Source organism: Tamandua tetradactyla, chromosome X, assembly GCF_023851605.1.
Source record: "Tamandua tetradactyla isolate mTamTet1 chromosome X, mTamTet1.pri, whole genome shotgun sequence".
NCBI lineage: Eukaryota > Metazoa > Chordata > Mammalia > Pilosa > Myrmecophagidae > Tamandua > Tamandua tetradactyla.
This window is the reverse complement of record NC_135353.1, coordinates 101,720,549-101,735,928: the sequence shown is the minus strand read 5'-3', so window position 1 is coordinate 101,735,928 and position 15,380 is coordinate 101,720,549. Positions and strand designations below refer to the sequence as shown.

The 15,380-nt window shown below is 41.2% G+C and overlaps 1 protein-coding gene across 1 annotated transcript in view; it reads left to right on the top strand.

Annotated features, from left to right (window-relative positions):
* Positions 1-14,854, top strand: part of DGAT2L6 (diacylglycerol O-acyltransferase 2 like 6) — a 30,494-nt gene extending 15,640 nt beyond the window's left edge. Inside the window, exons 2-7 of the mRNA XM_077145010.1 lie at positions 7,721-7,831; positions 8,377-8,447; positions 8,791-8,995; positions 10,383-10,557; positions 12,870-13,081; positions 13,852-14,854. Coding sequence (XP_077001125.1) covers positions 7,721-7,831; positions 8,377-8,447; positions 8,791-8,995; positions 10,383-10,557; positions 12,870-13,081; positions 13,852-14,006 — 929 coding nt within the window. The 3' untranslated portion in view covers positions 14,007-14,854. The remainder of the gene's footprint in view (positions 1-7,720; positions 7,832-8,376; positions 8,448-8,790; positions 8,996-10,382; positions 10,558-12,869; positions 13,082-13,851) is intronic.
* Positions 14,855-15,380: the final 526 nt, after the last annotated feature.

The window sequence follows — 15,380 nt, the reverse complement described above, 5'->3', positions numbered from 1 at the left end:
ACAAACACTTTCTCAGATCATAAAGGAATGAAGCTGGAAATCAATAATAGGCAGAGTGCCAGAAAATTCACAAATATATGGAGACTCAACAACACTTTTGTGTGTTCCTTAAACAACCAGTTTAAGGAAGAAATTACAAGAGAAATCAGTAGATATCTCGAGGCAAATGAAAATGAAAAACAACTATCAAACTTATGATATGCAGCAAAGGCAGTGCTAAGAGGGAAATTTATTGCCCTAATGCGTATATCAAAAAAGAAGAAAGGGCAAAATTTGAGAAATTAACTGTCCGCTTGGAAGAACTAGAGAAAGAACAGCAAACTAACCCAAAGCAAGCAAAAGGAAAGAAATAATGAAGATTAGAGCAGAAATAAATGAAATGAGAACATGAAAAAATTGAGAAATTCAACAAAACCAGAAGTTGGTTCTATGAGAAAATCAATAAGATTGATCGACACTTAGTGAGGTTGACAAAAAGAAGAGAGAGGATGCAAGTAAACGAAATCAGAAATGGAAGAGGAGACATGACCACTGACCCCACAGAAATACAGGAAGTAATGAGCGGATACTATGAACAACTTTATGATAATAAACTCGACAATGTAGAAATGGACAACTTTCTCAAAAGGCATGAACAATCAACATTGACTCGAGAGATATAGATGACCTCAACAAACCATCACTAGTAAAGAAATTGAATCAGTCATAAAAGCTCCACAGAAAGAAAAGTCCAGGACCAGATGGCTTCACATGTGAATCTACCAAACATTCAAGCAAAAATCAATGCCAATCCTGCTCAAACTCTTCAAAAAAACTGAAGAGGAGGAAGATACATATCTCCTGTGAAACCAGAGATCACCCTCATACCAAAGCCAGACAAACATACAATAAAAGAATAAAAATTACAGACCAGTCTCTCTAATGAATATAGATGCAAAAATCCTCAACAAAATTCCAGCAAATCAAATCCAGCAGCACATTAAAAGAATTATACACCTGACCAAGTAGGATTCATCCCAGATATGCAAGGATGGTTCAACTAAGAAAATCAATTAATGTAATACACCATATCAACAAATCAAAGCAGAAAAATCACATGATCATCTCGATTGATGCATAAAAGCATTTGACAAAATTCAACATCCTTTCCTGTTGAAAACACTTCAAAGGATAGGAATAGAAGGGAACTTCCTCAACATGATAAAGAGAATATATGAAAAACCCACAACTAACATCATCCTCAATGGGAAAAAACTGGAAACTTTCCCCCTAAGATCAGGAACAAGACAGAAGATGTCCACTATCACCATTGTTATTCAACATTGTGTTGGAAGTTCTAGCCAGAGCAATTAGACAAGAAAAAGAAATACAAAGCATTGGAATTGGAAAGGAAGAGATAAAACTCTCACTGTTTGCAGATGTTATGATACTATATGTTGAAAACCCCCAAAAAATCTACAGCAAAAACTACTAGAGTTAATAAATGAGTACAGCAAAGTGGCAGGTTACAAGATCAACACTCAAAAATCTGTAGTGTTTCTATGCACTAGTAATGAACAATCTGACAGGGAAATCAAGAAAAAATTCCATTTACAATTGCAGCCAAAAGAATAAAATATATAGGAATAAATTTAACTAAAGAAACAAAAGACCTATACAAAAAAACTATAAGAAATTGTTAAAAGAAATCACAGAAGACCTAAATAAATGGAAGGGCATACTGTTTTCATGGATTGGAAGACTAAATAGAGTTAAGATGTCAATTCTACCTAAATTGATTTACAGATTCAATACAATACCAATTAGAATCTCAACAACTTTCTTTTCAGAAATAGAGAAACCAATAACCAAATTTATCTGGAAGGTCAGGGTGCCCCAAATAGCTAAAAAGTATTCTGAGAAAAAAAAGTGAAGTTGGAGGTCTCATGCTACCTGACTTTAAGGCGTATTATGAAGCTACAGTGGTCAAAACTACATGGTACTGACATAAAGATAGGTACACTGAGCAATGGAATAGAATAGAGTGTTCAGATATAGACCCTCTCATCTATGGACAATCGATCTTTGATAAGGCAGTCAAACCATCTTACCTGGGACAAAACATTCTCTTCAATAAATGGTGCCTAGAGAACTGGATATCCATATGCAAAAGAATGAAAGAGGATCCATATCTCACTCCTTATACAAAAATTAACTGATAATGGATCAAAGACCTAAACATTAGATCTAAGACCATAAAACTGTTAGAAGAAAATATAGGGAAATATCATATAAATCTTATAATAGGAGAGAGAGAGAGAGAGAGGGAGGGAGGGAGGGAGGGAGGGAGAGAGAGAGAGAGAGAGAGAGAGAGAGAGAGAGAAAGAAAGAAAGAGAAAGGAAGGAAGGGAGGGAAGGAGGGAGGGAGGGAGGGAGGAAGGAAAGAAGAAGGAAGGAAGGAAGGAAGGAAGGAAGGAAGAAAGGAAGGAAGGAAGGAAGGAAGGAAGGAAGGAAGGAAGGAAGGAAAGAAAGAAAGGAGGAGCTCCTCAAAATTAAACACTGTTGTGCATCAAAGAACTTTGTCAAGAAGGTAAAGCGATGGTCTACACAATGGGAGACAATATTTGGAAATGGCATATCAGATAAACATCTAGTATCCAGAATATATAAAGAGATTGTTCAACTCAACAACAAAAAGACAGATAATAAATTACAAAATGGACAAAAGACTTGAACAGATACTTCTCAGAAGAGGAAAATCAAATGGCCAAAAGGCACATGTTTCTGGCTAATCTCATTCAGCATAATGTCCTCAACATTCATCCATGTTATTACATACTTCATAATTTTATTCTGTCTTACAACTGCATAATATTCCATCGTATGTATATACCACATCTTGTTTAGCCACTCGTCTGTTGGTGGACATTTTGGCTGTTTCCAACTTCCCTAGCTATTAGGGAAATGCAAATCAAAACCACAATGAGATATCATCTCACACCCACGGGAATTACCATTTTCAATTAAACAGAAAACGACAAGTGCCGGAGAGGTTGTGGAGAAAGAGGCACACTTATTCACTGTTGGTGGGAATGTCAAATGGTACAACCACTGTGGCAGGCGGTTTGGTGGGTTCTCAGGAAGCTAAGTATAGAATTGCCATATGACCCAGCAATACCATTGCTAGGTACCTACTCAGAGGACATGAGGGCAAGGACACAAACGGACATTTGCACACCAATATTTATAGCAGCATTATTTACAATTTTGAAGAGATGGAAACAGCCAAAATGTCCATCAACAGACGAGTGGCTAAACAAGCTGTGGTATATATGTACGATGGAATATTATGCAGCTGTTAAGACAGAATAAAGTTATGAAGTATGTAACGACATGGATGGACATTAAGGATATTATGCCAAGTGAGATTAGCCAGAAACAAAAGGACAAATACTGTATGGTCTCACTGATATGAATTGACATTAGTGAATAAACTTGGAGAATGTCATTGGTAACAGAAACCATCAGGAGATAGAAATAGAGTAAGATATTGGGTAATTGGAGCTGAAGATATACAGATTGTGCAGCAAGACTGATTGTGAAAACTCAGAAATGGACAGTGCAGTACTACCTAACTGTAATACAATGATGTTAAAATACTGAATGAAGCTGAATGTGAGAATGATAGAGGGAGGAGGGCTGAGGGCACAAATGAAATCAGAAAGAAAGATAGATGATAAAGATTGAGATGGTATAATCTAGGAATGCCTAGAGTGTATATGCTAGTGACTAAATAAATGTACAAATGTAAAAATGTTTTTGCATGAGGAAGAACAAAGGAATGTCATTACTGCAGGGTGTTGAAAATAGGTGATAATTAACATTTAAAATTTTTAACTTATGTGTGAGACTAAAGCAAGAAATGGTTATTTGGTACAAAATTTATATTTTGACTAGTGCAGTTCCTAATATAATTAATGTTGATAGCTTAATTGAACACCATAAGTACATGGAACCTTGAGTAGGGCATAAAATTTTGTATGTTTGTCCAGAGTGATGCCCCAATAAATCCCAGAGTGATTTGAACAGTGAGTAAAAAAGTATTTGCAAAGTCCCCTTGGGGGAATGGTGAGAAAGGGGAAAATTCAACTTCCCCATGTGAAGAATTCTTAATATTCTCACAAGCAGTGGACAACCAAAGCAATAGGCTGAGTCCCCAATCTTGGGGTTTGTTCATATGAAACTTAACTCCACAAAGTAGGAGTTTTAAGTAGGTCAGGCCTACTTAAAATTAGGCCTAAGAGTCACCCCCAAGAGAACCTCTTTTGTTGCTCAGATGTGGCCTCTCTCTCCAGCCAACACAACAAGCAAACTCACCGCCCTCCACCTGTCTACGTGGGACATGACTCACAGGGGTGTGGACCTTCCTAACAATGTGGGACAGAAATCTAGAATGTGCTGAGACTCAGCACCAAGGGATTGAGAAAACCTCTTTGACCAAAAGGGGGAAGAATGAAATGAGACAAAATAAAGTGTCAATGGCTGAGAGATTCGAAACAGAGTTGAAAGGTTATCCTATAGATTATTCTTATGCATTAAATAGATATCACCTTGGTAGTCAAGATGTAATGGAGAGGCTAGAGGGAACTACCTGAAAATGTGGAACTGTATTCCAGCAGCTATGTTTCTTGAAAATGATTGTATAATGATACAGTTTTCACAATGTGACTGTGGGATTGTGAAAACCTTGTCTCTGATGCTCCTTTTATCTACCTTATCAAGAGATGAGTAAAACATATGGAATAAAAATAAATAATAAGGGGAACAAATTGTTAAAATAAATTTAGACTGAAATGCTAGTGATCAAGAAAAAGGGAGTGGTAAGGGGTATGGTATATATGAATTTTTTTCTGCTGTCTTTTTATTTCTTTTTCTGAATTGATGCAAATGTTCTAAGAAATGATCATGATGATGAATATGCAACTATGTGATGAATTGTGAATTACTGATTATATATGTACAACGAATGATCATAAGTTAAAAATGTTAGTGTTCGTTGATATTTTTTAAAAATTAAAAAATGGAAAAAATATGGATAAAAATTAATAGGGGGAAGAAATGTTAAAATAAATTTAGTAGATTGAAATGCTAGTGATCAACAAAAGGGAGGGGCAAGGGATATGGTGTGTATGAATTTTTTTCTGTTGTCTTTTTATTTCTTTTTCTGAATTGATGCAAATGTTCTAAGAAATGATCATGATGATGAATATGCAACTATGTGATGCTATTGTGAATTACTGATTATATGTGTAGAATGGAATGATCATATATTTAAAAAAATTCAAAAAAGAACAATCAAGGCTACTGGAACACAGCTGAACAGTTTCAGGCTTCCCTCTGGCCACTCCAATGCACCATAAACTGAAAAGGGGATATCTATGTAATGCATAAGAATAACTTCCAGAATAACATCTTGACTCTGTTAGAAATCTCTCAGCTGCTGAAACTTTATTTTGTATCATTTCTCTCTTCCCCCTTTTGGTCAACAAGTCTTTCTCAATACCTTGATGCTGGATCCTGGCTCATCCCGGGAGTTCTGTCCCATGTGGCCAGGGATATGTACACCCCTGGGAGTCATGTCCCATGTAGGGGAGAGGGCAATGAGTTCACCTGCCAAGTTGGCATAGAGAGACAGGCCACATCTGAGCAACGAAAGAGATTCTCTGGTGGGGACTCTTAGGCATAATTTTAAGTAGGCCTAGCCTATCCTTTGCAGGAATAAGTTTCATAGGGGCAAACTCCAAGATTAAGCACTCAGCCTATTGATTTAGTTGCCCCCATTGCTTGAGAGAATATCAGAAATTCTCCAAATAGGGAAGTTGAATATTTCCTCCTTTCAACTTTCATGGGAACTTTGCAGATACTTCATTATCCACTGCCCAAATTACTCTGGGGTCTATCGCATAGACCCTAACCTGGATAAACCAACAAGATCTCATGCCCTATTCAAGATTCCATGCACTTATGGTGTTCAACTAAACTGATCATGCCAGATAAATTAAGTAATATGCTACCCAAAATATAAATTTTGCACCAAATAAACATCTCTCCCTTTGGTCTCACAGAGAAGTTGAAGTTTTAAAATATGGACGATATCATCCTTTACCCTGTATTCTGATCTACCTCAGTCCTGTCCAGGTCCCCTTCATTCATATCTCTAGATGAAATCTGATCCCTTTTTCAACTTTTTAAACAGTTCCTGTGTGGGGTAGTGCTGACTTTCATAGCTTCAGAGCTCTAACTCTGGGATCTCAGGTATCACATAAATACCCAAAGCTTCTGGGAATGACCAGGTTGTATACAAATAGTTCGGTATCTCAGAATTTAGAAATAATAGTTACAACTCCTGAATATGTGGCTGCTTTATAAGCTTACAATCTAGACCCGTTCAGCCCATTCTTGTAAGGGGAATTCAGTCTCTTACTAAAGTTTCTTTTACTCTATAACATGACTTTTTTATATTGGAATATACATATACCATAAAATGTTCCATTTTTATGTATACAATTCTGTGGCACTAATTATATTCACAGGTTGTACAATCATTACCATCATCCATTACCAAAATGTTTTCACCACCCCAAACAAAATCTGTACCCATTAAGCAATAACCCCCCTCCTCTCCTCACATCAGTCCCTGGTAATCTCTAATCTACTTTCTGCCTCTATGAATTTGCCTATTCTAGATATTTTATATAAATGGATGTTTACAACACTTGTCTTTTTGTTTTTTACTTATTTCACTCAACATAATGTTTTCAAGGATCATCCATGTTGTAGAATTACACAGCATGACTTTTTAAGGAAATGCCCATTCAGTGTCCAAAATGCAAGAGACAACCCGCTGGTGGTTGGTTACTTGGATTTCTTCCCCCTCTCTGAAATTTTTATCTACCGTGATGTAGTTATCTGGTCAAAGAAGTCACTCCTTTAGCTAGGTCTTTTTTTTTTTTTTTCAGCCTCTCGATATGTGTACTGAGCCCATCTTTCTCATGAATTCAGGTTTTAAAATAGAATTCCATTCCCACATCTGTGAGATGTTTCATTTCTGCATTTCACAGCCTTCTGTAGCCCTTTGTTAACACAGACAAACTTTTTCCCCTTCTGAATGTTTGAGACATTTTGAATGGGACAAAACACACAAGTTTCTAATCCATGTTTTCTGCTCGGCATCGAACAGCTTGTTTACTGCAGTTAATACCTCTCGCTTGAGTATGCTGACTTAGCAATTCAACAAAGGCAGGAAGAACAAACTTTTTTTTAACTTTTTTATTGTATAGTATAACATATATACAAAGCAAAAAGAGGAAAAAAGTGATAGTTTTCAAAGCACTCTTCAACAAGTAGTTACAGGACAGATCCCAGAGTTTGTCATGGGGAAGGCCAAACTTTTAGAAACGATTTTCTGAAATTCCAGAATGGGAATGTCAGCCACTGGCCCCACATGCTATTTCCCCTTGCCAAGCAGGGCTGTCCTTTGACCCCAGTTTAAGATTTCAGCCATCAAGGGGACCCAAATTCAATGGCTAGGCTGAGGGGAAAGGGGAAGGTGAGAGGAGAGATTTCTATACCAGCCTTGACTCCACTCTACTCCACCTGTGTAGAGCAGAGATCAGGGTTATAAGAGGTGTGCTGAACCCTGAAAGGTACTGAAAGACATAAAATGTTTGTGTTTCCTCAGGAGCTATTCCCATTGTCCTTATACCCTACTTTCTGGTGTTTACTAAGTTTTGGCCTGTGGCGGTGCTCTCCCTAGCCTGGCTTGCCTATGATTGGAATACCCACAGTCAAGGTGAGGGGAAGGGATAGAAGGGTGGCCCTTGTCTGTACCAAGGATGGAAAAATGACCCCCCCCTCCCCCAGGGTCATGGAAGGAGAGGGATGGGACTGAGAGAGTGGGAGAGACAGAAAGAAGGGATTGAAAGAAGGTAGAAGGAGCAAGGGAATGGAAAGGAAGGGGAGAGGTGGGTGAAGAAGAGAGGCAAAGGAAGGAGGTAGAGGGAATGGAATGGGAGAGGGGAGAACAAAGCTTGATAGAGACAGAGGTCTCTACCATGCTTCCCAGGAAGAATTAAGAGGTTACAGTTTCTGAGGCAGGTGCCCCCAGCCTCAGACAGTCTCCCTAACTATAATTTTCTGGCTGACTCTAGAGGAACAGGGGCTTCCTATGTCTAGCATTGGATTCAGGGACAGTAACTATGGCTCTGAGTCCCCAAAGCATGGAAGCATGAGGAGGCCCCTCCTGTGATGTGAAGACTATAGATGGAACCCTCCACCTGTGAGACAAGGTGGAAAGATTGATAATGTCCCATCTTTTCTTTCCTTCTGCACCCACAGGTGGTAGGCGGTCAGCTTGGGTACGAAATTGGACGCTTTGGAAGTATTTCCGAGATTACTTCCCCATAAAGGTGACCATCCTTCCTCTAGGTGCCCTAAGTCCCTGATATCCACACTCTCCCTCTCCTCCCAACCCCATGCTTACAAAGGCTTTGGTGGCTGACAATGCAAGTCAAGGCCCAGAGACATAATCAAAGCAGGACCCATGATGGATGGGCAGGTGCGGGGACAATGGCAAACCGTGGTCAACCTCTCTGAGCATCCTGACCCATAGCAATCCTATGGCAATGATGATTTTCTAAGGAACAGGGATTTGGGACTCCCCAAGAGAAACATAGGCTACCTGCTGACCCGAGTCCACCTCCTCTCTTCGTTTTTCCTTTTCAATACTCTGACTCAGTCTTTCTCTAACAGCTGGTGAAGACTCATGACCTCTCTCCCAAGCACAACTACATCATTCCCAGCCACCCCCATGGCATTCTCTGTTATGGTATCTTCATCAATTTTGCCACTGAAGCCACTGGCTTTGCTCGAATTTTCCCAGCTATCACCCCCTTTGTAGGGACCTTGGAAGGAATCTTCTGGATCCCACTCGTGAGAGAATATGTGATGTCAATGGGTGAGTAGAATAACTCATCTTATTCTCTCACCTATTTAAGGACACCAGCCAAAATAAACCCTGACAGTCAGTCTAACTATCACTCCCTGCTGGATCCAGAACACACTGGTCCAGTAAAAGGAGTATGTGACCAGTACCAGGTTTTGTTCAAGATTTGGTTGGCAGGATTGTGGTCGGGAGCAGGGTAAGTTGTAGAATTCCTAAAAGTCACTGAGAATCCTTTCTGAGGAGGAACCAGAAAGCTGGAGTTCAAGATCAAAGTCCAACTGGAAAGCAAAAGGTGAAAGCCAAGTGCCAAATTAAAATGCAAGGAAAATCAGGCATGAATGGGGAAGCTCATATGAACTCTGCAAGACTTTTTCTGGGATGTCAGTTGGCTTCTTTGGGCCAGACTAGCAGCTGTCATCCCAGGGTGTCTTAAAGACATTTTTAAGTCTCATACTAGCTGGTATGCTCTTGGCCCATACTCTTCATCTCCTGGGCAACCCGACATCATTGCATGAGACCCCAAGGGATAAAAGATAGGCATCCATCAGAATCCAGTACAACTTCCCAATGCCAGGGCACTGTGACAAATGTCCTTCTCTCTGGACAAATACACATCTTTCTGGACACCAGAAAACACTGAAGTCGAATATGGAAAGGTAAGATATATACCGGAGGGGCCAGTGAAACCACTAGAGCCACTAGAAAGTGCTTCTGCTCCCCTCTCAGGTTGACATGGCTCTGGAGCAAGGGTTTCTCTCAATGACTTGGGCCTGAAGGTAATTTCTGCTATCCCAGGAGAGACTAGAAGATAAGCGCAGGACAAAAATGGGAGACAGAAGTGAGGAAAGACTCTGAGACTATTATGGAACAACAGGGTGTCACCCTCACTCCTCCATTCATCTCTACTTGAATTTGGCTTGGGATGGCTCTGGGGTCTGCCTTCTTTCCAGGAACACAAACTAATGGTTTCCCTTTGGCAGGTTGTTCATAGGGGGGAAGCAGGTTGGAGTAGCTAGTCCTGATCATTCCCAGAAGAGTGAACTCTGGAGGGTGTCCAGTGCTGTCAGCCTGGGCAGAGTGGATGACAGCAGTGGTTCATGGGAAGAGAAGGAGGGAATGAAGTGGGCTTAAATACTATTAAGCTGAGAGACAGTAGGCTATATATACAGAGGAACACAGTATAGTCCCAACTTTAGTAGCATACATCCCTGAGGCAAGCATCTGACCTTACAGACCAATCTCAGGCTAAGGCTAGCCCAGAATATGGAGTCAAAGACAGAGAAGGGTATAACCTTTAATAGTCAAGAAAGAGAAAAACTGTCTCCAGTAGGAATAGCCTAGAGGAGCCCTTCATCCCATTCTCAGACACTAAGTTTTCTATGCCACTTTGGTTTCACAGGTGTGTGCCCGGTGAGTGAATCGGCATTGATGTACTTGTTGACCCAGAATGGCTCAGGCAATGCAGTGTCTATTGTAGTGGGTGGAGCTTCTGAAGCCCTGTTGTCCCAGCCAGGAGCCTCCACCATCATCCTCAAACATCGCAAAGGTTTTGTGAAGCTGGCATTGAAGACAGGGTGGGTCCCTAGGTTTTGGTGCCCTCTTGTCAAGGTTCTTTAGGCCCTCTGCAGTAGCTCTCCAGAACTATGCCCTCCCTCAAAAATCTGTTAGAGGGAGGCTCCCTCTTCCCTCTAATTGCTTCTCTTTACCCACTCACACTGTGCCTTAGGGTGTTTGGGCCTCCTGACACATTTCAGTTGGCATATTTCTTATCTGAGGTTCGAGAAAGAACAACAGAAGAATGCCTTTATTTCCAAAGTGATTTTTATTTATTACTTATAAATTTTTACTGTGGTAACACATATATAACAGTTTTTATCATTTAATCTGTCATTTTAACCATTCGAAAGAAGACCTTTTACCATTTGCCTATTAGCATGGGAGAATGAGAGACTGGAGGAGAGAGACTTCATTCTATAGCAAACCAATAACTGAGAGGCATTGAGAACCTACCAGGGACAAGGAAGGTTTGATGCTGTGGAAATCAGAAAGATGTGGTAACTTCCCTCAATGAACATACGATCTGGTTTGAGAAAGAATGCATTCATTCAGCAGTGATTGAACTCCTACTGTGTTAGGCATGGAACTAAGAATTAAGGATATGAAAATAAATTAGACCTCGTCCCTCCCTTTCAGGAACTCAGTCCAATTGAAAGACAAAAGCATGCATATATATTTACAAAACATATCCAGAATCCAACCACTTCTTACCACCTCAACTACCAACCCATTAATCTAAACTATTATCATCTCTCACTGGAATTATTGCATCAGCCTTCTAATTGGTCACCCTGTTTCTATTCTTGCCTCTACCACTCCCAATAGTCTGTTCTCAATTGCAACCAGGATGATCTTGTTGAAAGTGAGTCAGATCATGTCACTACTCAGAACAAAAGCCAAAGTCCTTACAAGACTTCAAATGATCTGGTCTCTAGCCACTTTTCTGATCTCACCACCCCCTACTCTTTCCTCTTGATCACTCCATTAAGCTACACTGGTCTCTGTGCTGTCCCTCGAACAGGCCACACACTCCTGCCTTAAGGCCTTTGCTCTAGCTGTCCCCTCTGCCTGAAATACTGTTCCTCTAAATAACAGCTTTACTCATTCCTTTACCTCCTTTGCCCAAACGTTATCTTCTCAATAAGGTCTACTGACCATTCTGGTTGTTGTTTTTTCTGGCCTGGCATTATCATCTCTATTATTATTATTTTATTATTATTTTTGTTGTTCATTGTCTGTCCTCCCCCCAGTAAAAGGTAAGCTCTTTGAGAACAAATTTTTTGTTAACTCTTAGATTGACTGATGTATCCCCAGGGCCTAAAACAGTGTTGGTGTATGAAAAGAACTCAAAAAAATTTTGCTGAATGAATGAAGCACTACAATGGAGATTTGTACAAAGTACTGTGGGAACACCAATTGCTGGAAAGACTTTGACCCAGAGTAGAGGTTTTATAGGTGGTAACAACTGAATTGTGAATTGAAATATTGGTAAGAGTTTCCAATCAGACCAAAAGGGGAAAAGAATCAGGCATTCAATGAAGACCTATAATGAGTCAGGCACTGTGTCAGGCTTTAGGAATTCAAAGATGAGTAAGACACAGTTCTTGAGTTTGATAAACCTCCTTTCTACTAGGGGAGACAGCAAGTAAGCAGATGATAGCAATACAGGGTTAGGGTAGCGTTAGTGGTGTTAGTGTTGGAGAAGTAAGCACTAGAGGAAGGGTACTTAATCCACAGTGTTGGGGGGGTAGGAGGAGACTGCAGGTGGTCAAAGGAAGTTTCTTCAAGGGTGTGAAGTCTGACCTGACCATTGAAGGGCAAAATAGAGTTAGATAGAAGAAAAGCATTTCAGGCAGAGGGAGGAGATTGCAAAGACACACAAGGTAAAAGAGAACTTGGCACACTTAGAATGACTAAGCAAATTGCAAGGAAAGAGGGGGAAGAGGTGAAGCTACCAGGTAGGCATGGCTAGAACATAAAGGCCATGCCAAGTGGCATGGTACAAAGTGAGAAGCTGCTGAAGAGCTCCAAGCAGGGAAGTGATATACAGGTTAGCAAGATCACCGTAGTTTCTGGGTACAATGAAGGTAGTTAGATAGCCTGAGATTAGTTTCTTCCCATCACAGACAAGGCACAACAGCGCCCCTCAATGGGTTCAGCTGGGAGAATGAGGCATGGCAAGAATGAGACACAAGGTTGGAGATATTTGGATGCCTGGTCATAATGGGGAGTCCTATAATAGAGAGGTTGGAAATGTTTCCCACCTTGGAGAGAATTTGCTGTGGGAGCTTCTTCAGAGACCTCACACTCCTGGCCCCTCTCTTCACAGGTCATACCTTGTCCCTTCCTATTCCTTTGGAGAGAATGATGTTCACCATCAGGAGATATTCCCTGAGGGCACGTGGCTGAGGTTCTTCCAGAAAAACTTCCAGAGCATATTCAAAAGAATCCTGGGCATAAATTTCTGTACCTTCCATGGCCAGGGCCTCACTCAGGGATCTTGGGGTTTCATGCCTTTCAATCGGCCCATTACCACTGTTGGTGAGTGTTTTAGTTTCCCAGCTGCTAAGAATAAATACCATACAATGGGTTGGCTTAAACAACAGGAATTTATTAGCTCACAGTTTTGAAGCTAGAAGTCCAAAATCGAGGCATCAGCAAAGAGATGCTTTCTCCCCAAAGACTGGTGTTTGGGGGCTGGCTGCCAGCAATCCTTTGGTCCTTGGCTTTTCTGTCACAGACAATGCATATTCTCCTTTCTCTTCCAGGTTCATCGACATCTGGCTTCTTTCTATGGCTTTCTCTCCCTATGTCTGAATTTCATTCTGCTTATCAATGACCCCAGTAATCTGTATTAAAGCCTAGCCTGATTCAGTTGGCCACACTTAACTGAAATAACATCTTTAAGAGATCCTATTTACAATGGTTCCACACTCACAAGAATGTGGACCAAGAACAAGAACATGTCTTAACTGGGGTACATAATTCAGTCCACCACTGTGAGCTTTCCAGTATCTCCAGGGCTCAATCACTGCCATGCAAGTGTCATTATTCACACACACACACACACACACACGCGCGCGCGCGCGCATGTTCCTTCAGCATTCTCCTGAGCTTGCGTTCCTTCCGTTGGGCATGCATGGGATTGAATGGGTGGAGAATGAAGGACAGACTAGGGATGGGGCAAAAGGGGAAAAATGAACGGAGAAGAGGGGACCCAGATACTGTGTTTCAATATGTGGCCTCCTCTGAGGGATGGGTAATTTGAATGGGGAGGTGACTTTGATGCTTGTCTCTTCTCTTCCCCACAGTTGGGGAACCCTTGCCGATCCCCAGGATTAAAAGTCCAGACAAGAAGACAGTGGAAAAGTACCACACACTTTACATCAGTGCACTGCGCAAGCTTTTTGACCAGTACAAAGTTCAATATGGCCTCCCTGAGACCCAGGAGCTAACAATCTTATAATGGGAGCTGGATGTCCCCATTACTCAACCCCTAAAGCTATGAAGACTCCAACTAGGGCCACAGGAGGGGAAGAATTTGGGGAGATAGGTGGATCTCAAGGATGAGAAGGGAAGCCAGCCAAACCAGAACCAGAACATACTTAATGAATCAAGATTCCACCAATTAAATCCTCTCCCAAGTGGCCAAGGCAGGCTTAGGGGAAGAAATCAGCAGGGCAAGGGACAGTTAGGGAGGGCTGGCTGCCAGAGAAGTTGTCTCTATCACCCCGGATTTTCTAGGGCATAGCCAGGTTCAGGAAGCAGAGTCTCGGGGTGGGGGGGGGGGTTCTCCCTTTCCACAAATCTTTTTGGCCCCTAACTCCAGCCTATTCTCTGATGAGAGTAATGAGCTGCCCAAAAAGCACACCTCCTCTTGAGCCTCAGTGATACCATCACTACTTAGCTTTAAGCTTGGAAGTCTTGTCTAGGATGGGGTAGTTTGTCTTAGGCCCTTTCCTTACAATTTGGGGACTACCACAAAGCGAAACTGGAACCCAGACTTCTGATGTAAGCAGACAGTTTTACTATGGCAATGATGGAATTCTAGGCTGTGGCAAAAGCTTTTGCACCAAGTTGTGCTGTTTTTCTTTTCTAAAAATAAAGCTCTGGGGGGTGCAAGGGTAGGTCACTAGTAGAATTCTCACCTGCTATGTAGGAGACTCGCATTTGATTCCTGGCCCATGCACTCACCCCTCAGCCCCCAAAAATCAACAAATGGTGCTGCAATAATGGGATACTCACATGGAGAAATAATGAAATATGACCCCCACCATACAGCATACAAAAGATAAATAAATAAATAAATAAAAATAAAGCTCTGGATATATAAAGCATGATATTACTACTTATTAATTACTCTGATTCATTTCTGGCCTACCTAAGATTTTCCCTTCTTGCCAGAAAGCTCGTCTGTGGGGAGCCATTTTCCTCTCCTCTATCTACTCATTTCGCTGACCCTAACAGAAAAGAAGGGAGTGGAACTAGAGCTATTGCACAGTGTAGGAGATAGGAGCAGAACTGTGGGTGCTAGCATAGGTACTCACTGAGTTGCCCATATCTCCTGATCCCACATAACCACCCTGGGTCAGAAAGGAGGGAGCCCCCAAACCACGTTCAAGGTGAAAGTTTTTCCTTTGTCAAGTATCTACTATGTGCCAGGGACTCTGCTATCACTTTTACCACCTTTTTCTCTAATGCTAACACTAGCCCTGTGAAATTGAGAGTGTTATCATCTCCACTGCACAGAACCAAAAGCTCAGAGAGGTTAAGTAACTTGTCCAAAACCACACAGCTCTGGAGAGACGGATTCAAATCCAGGTCTACAAGCTCTTTCCAA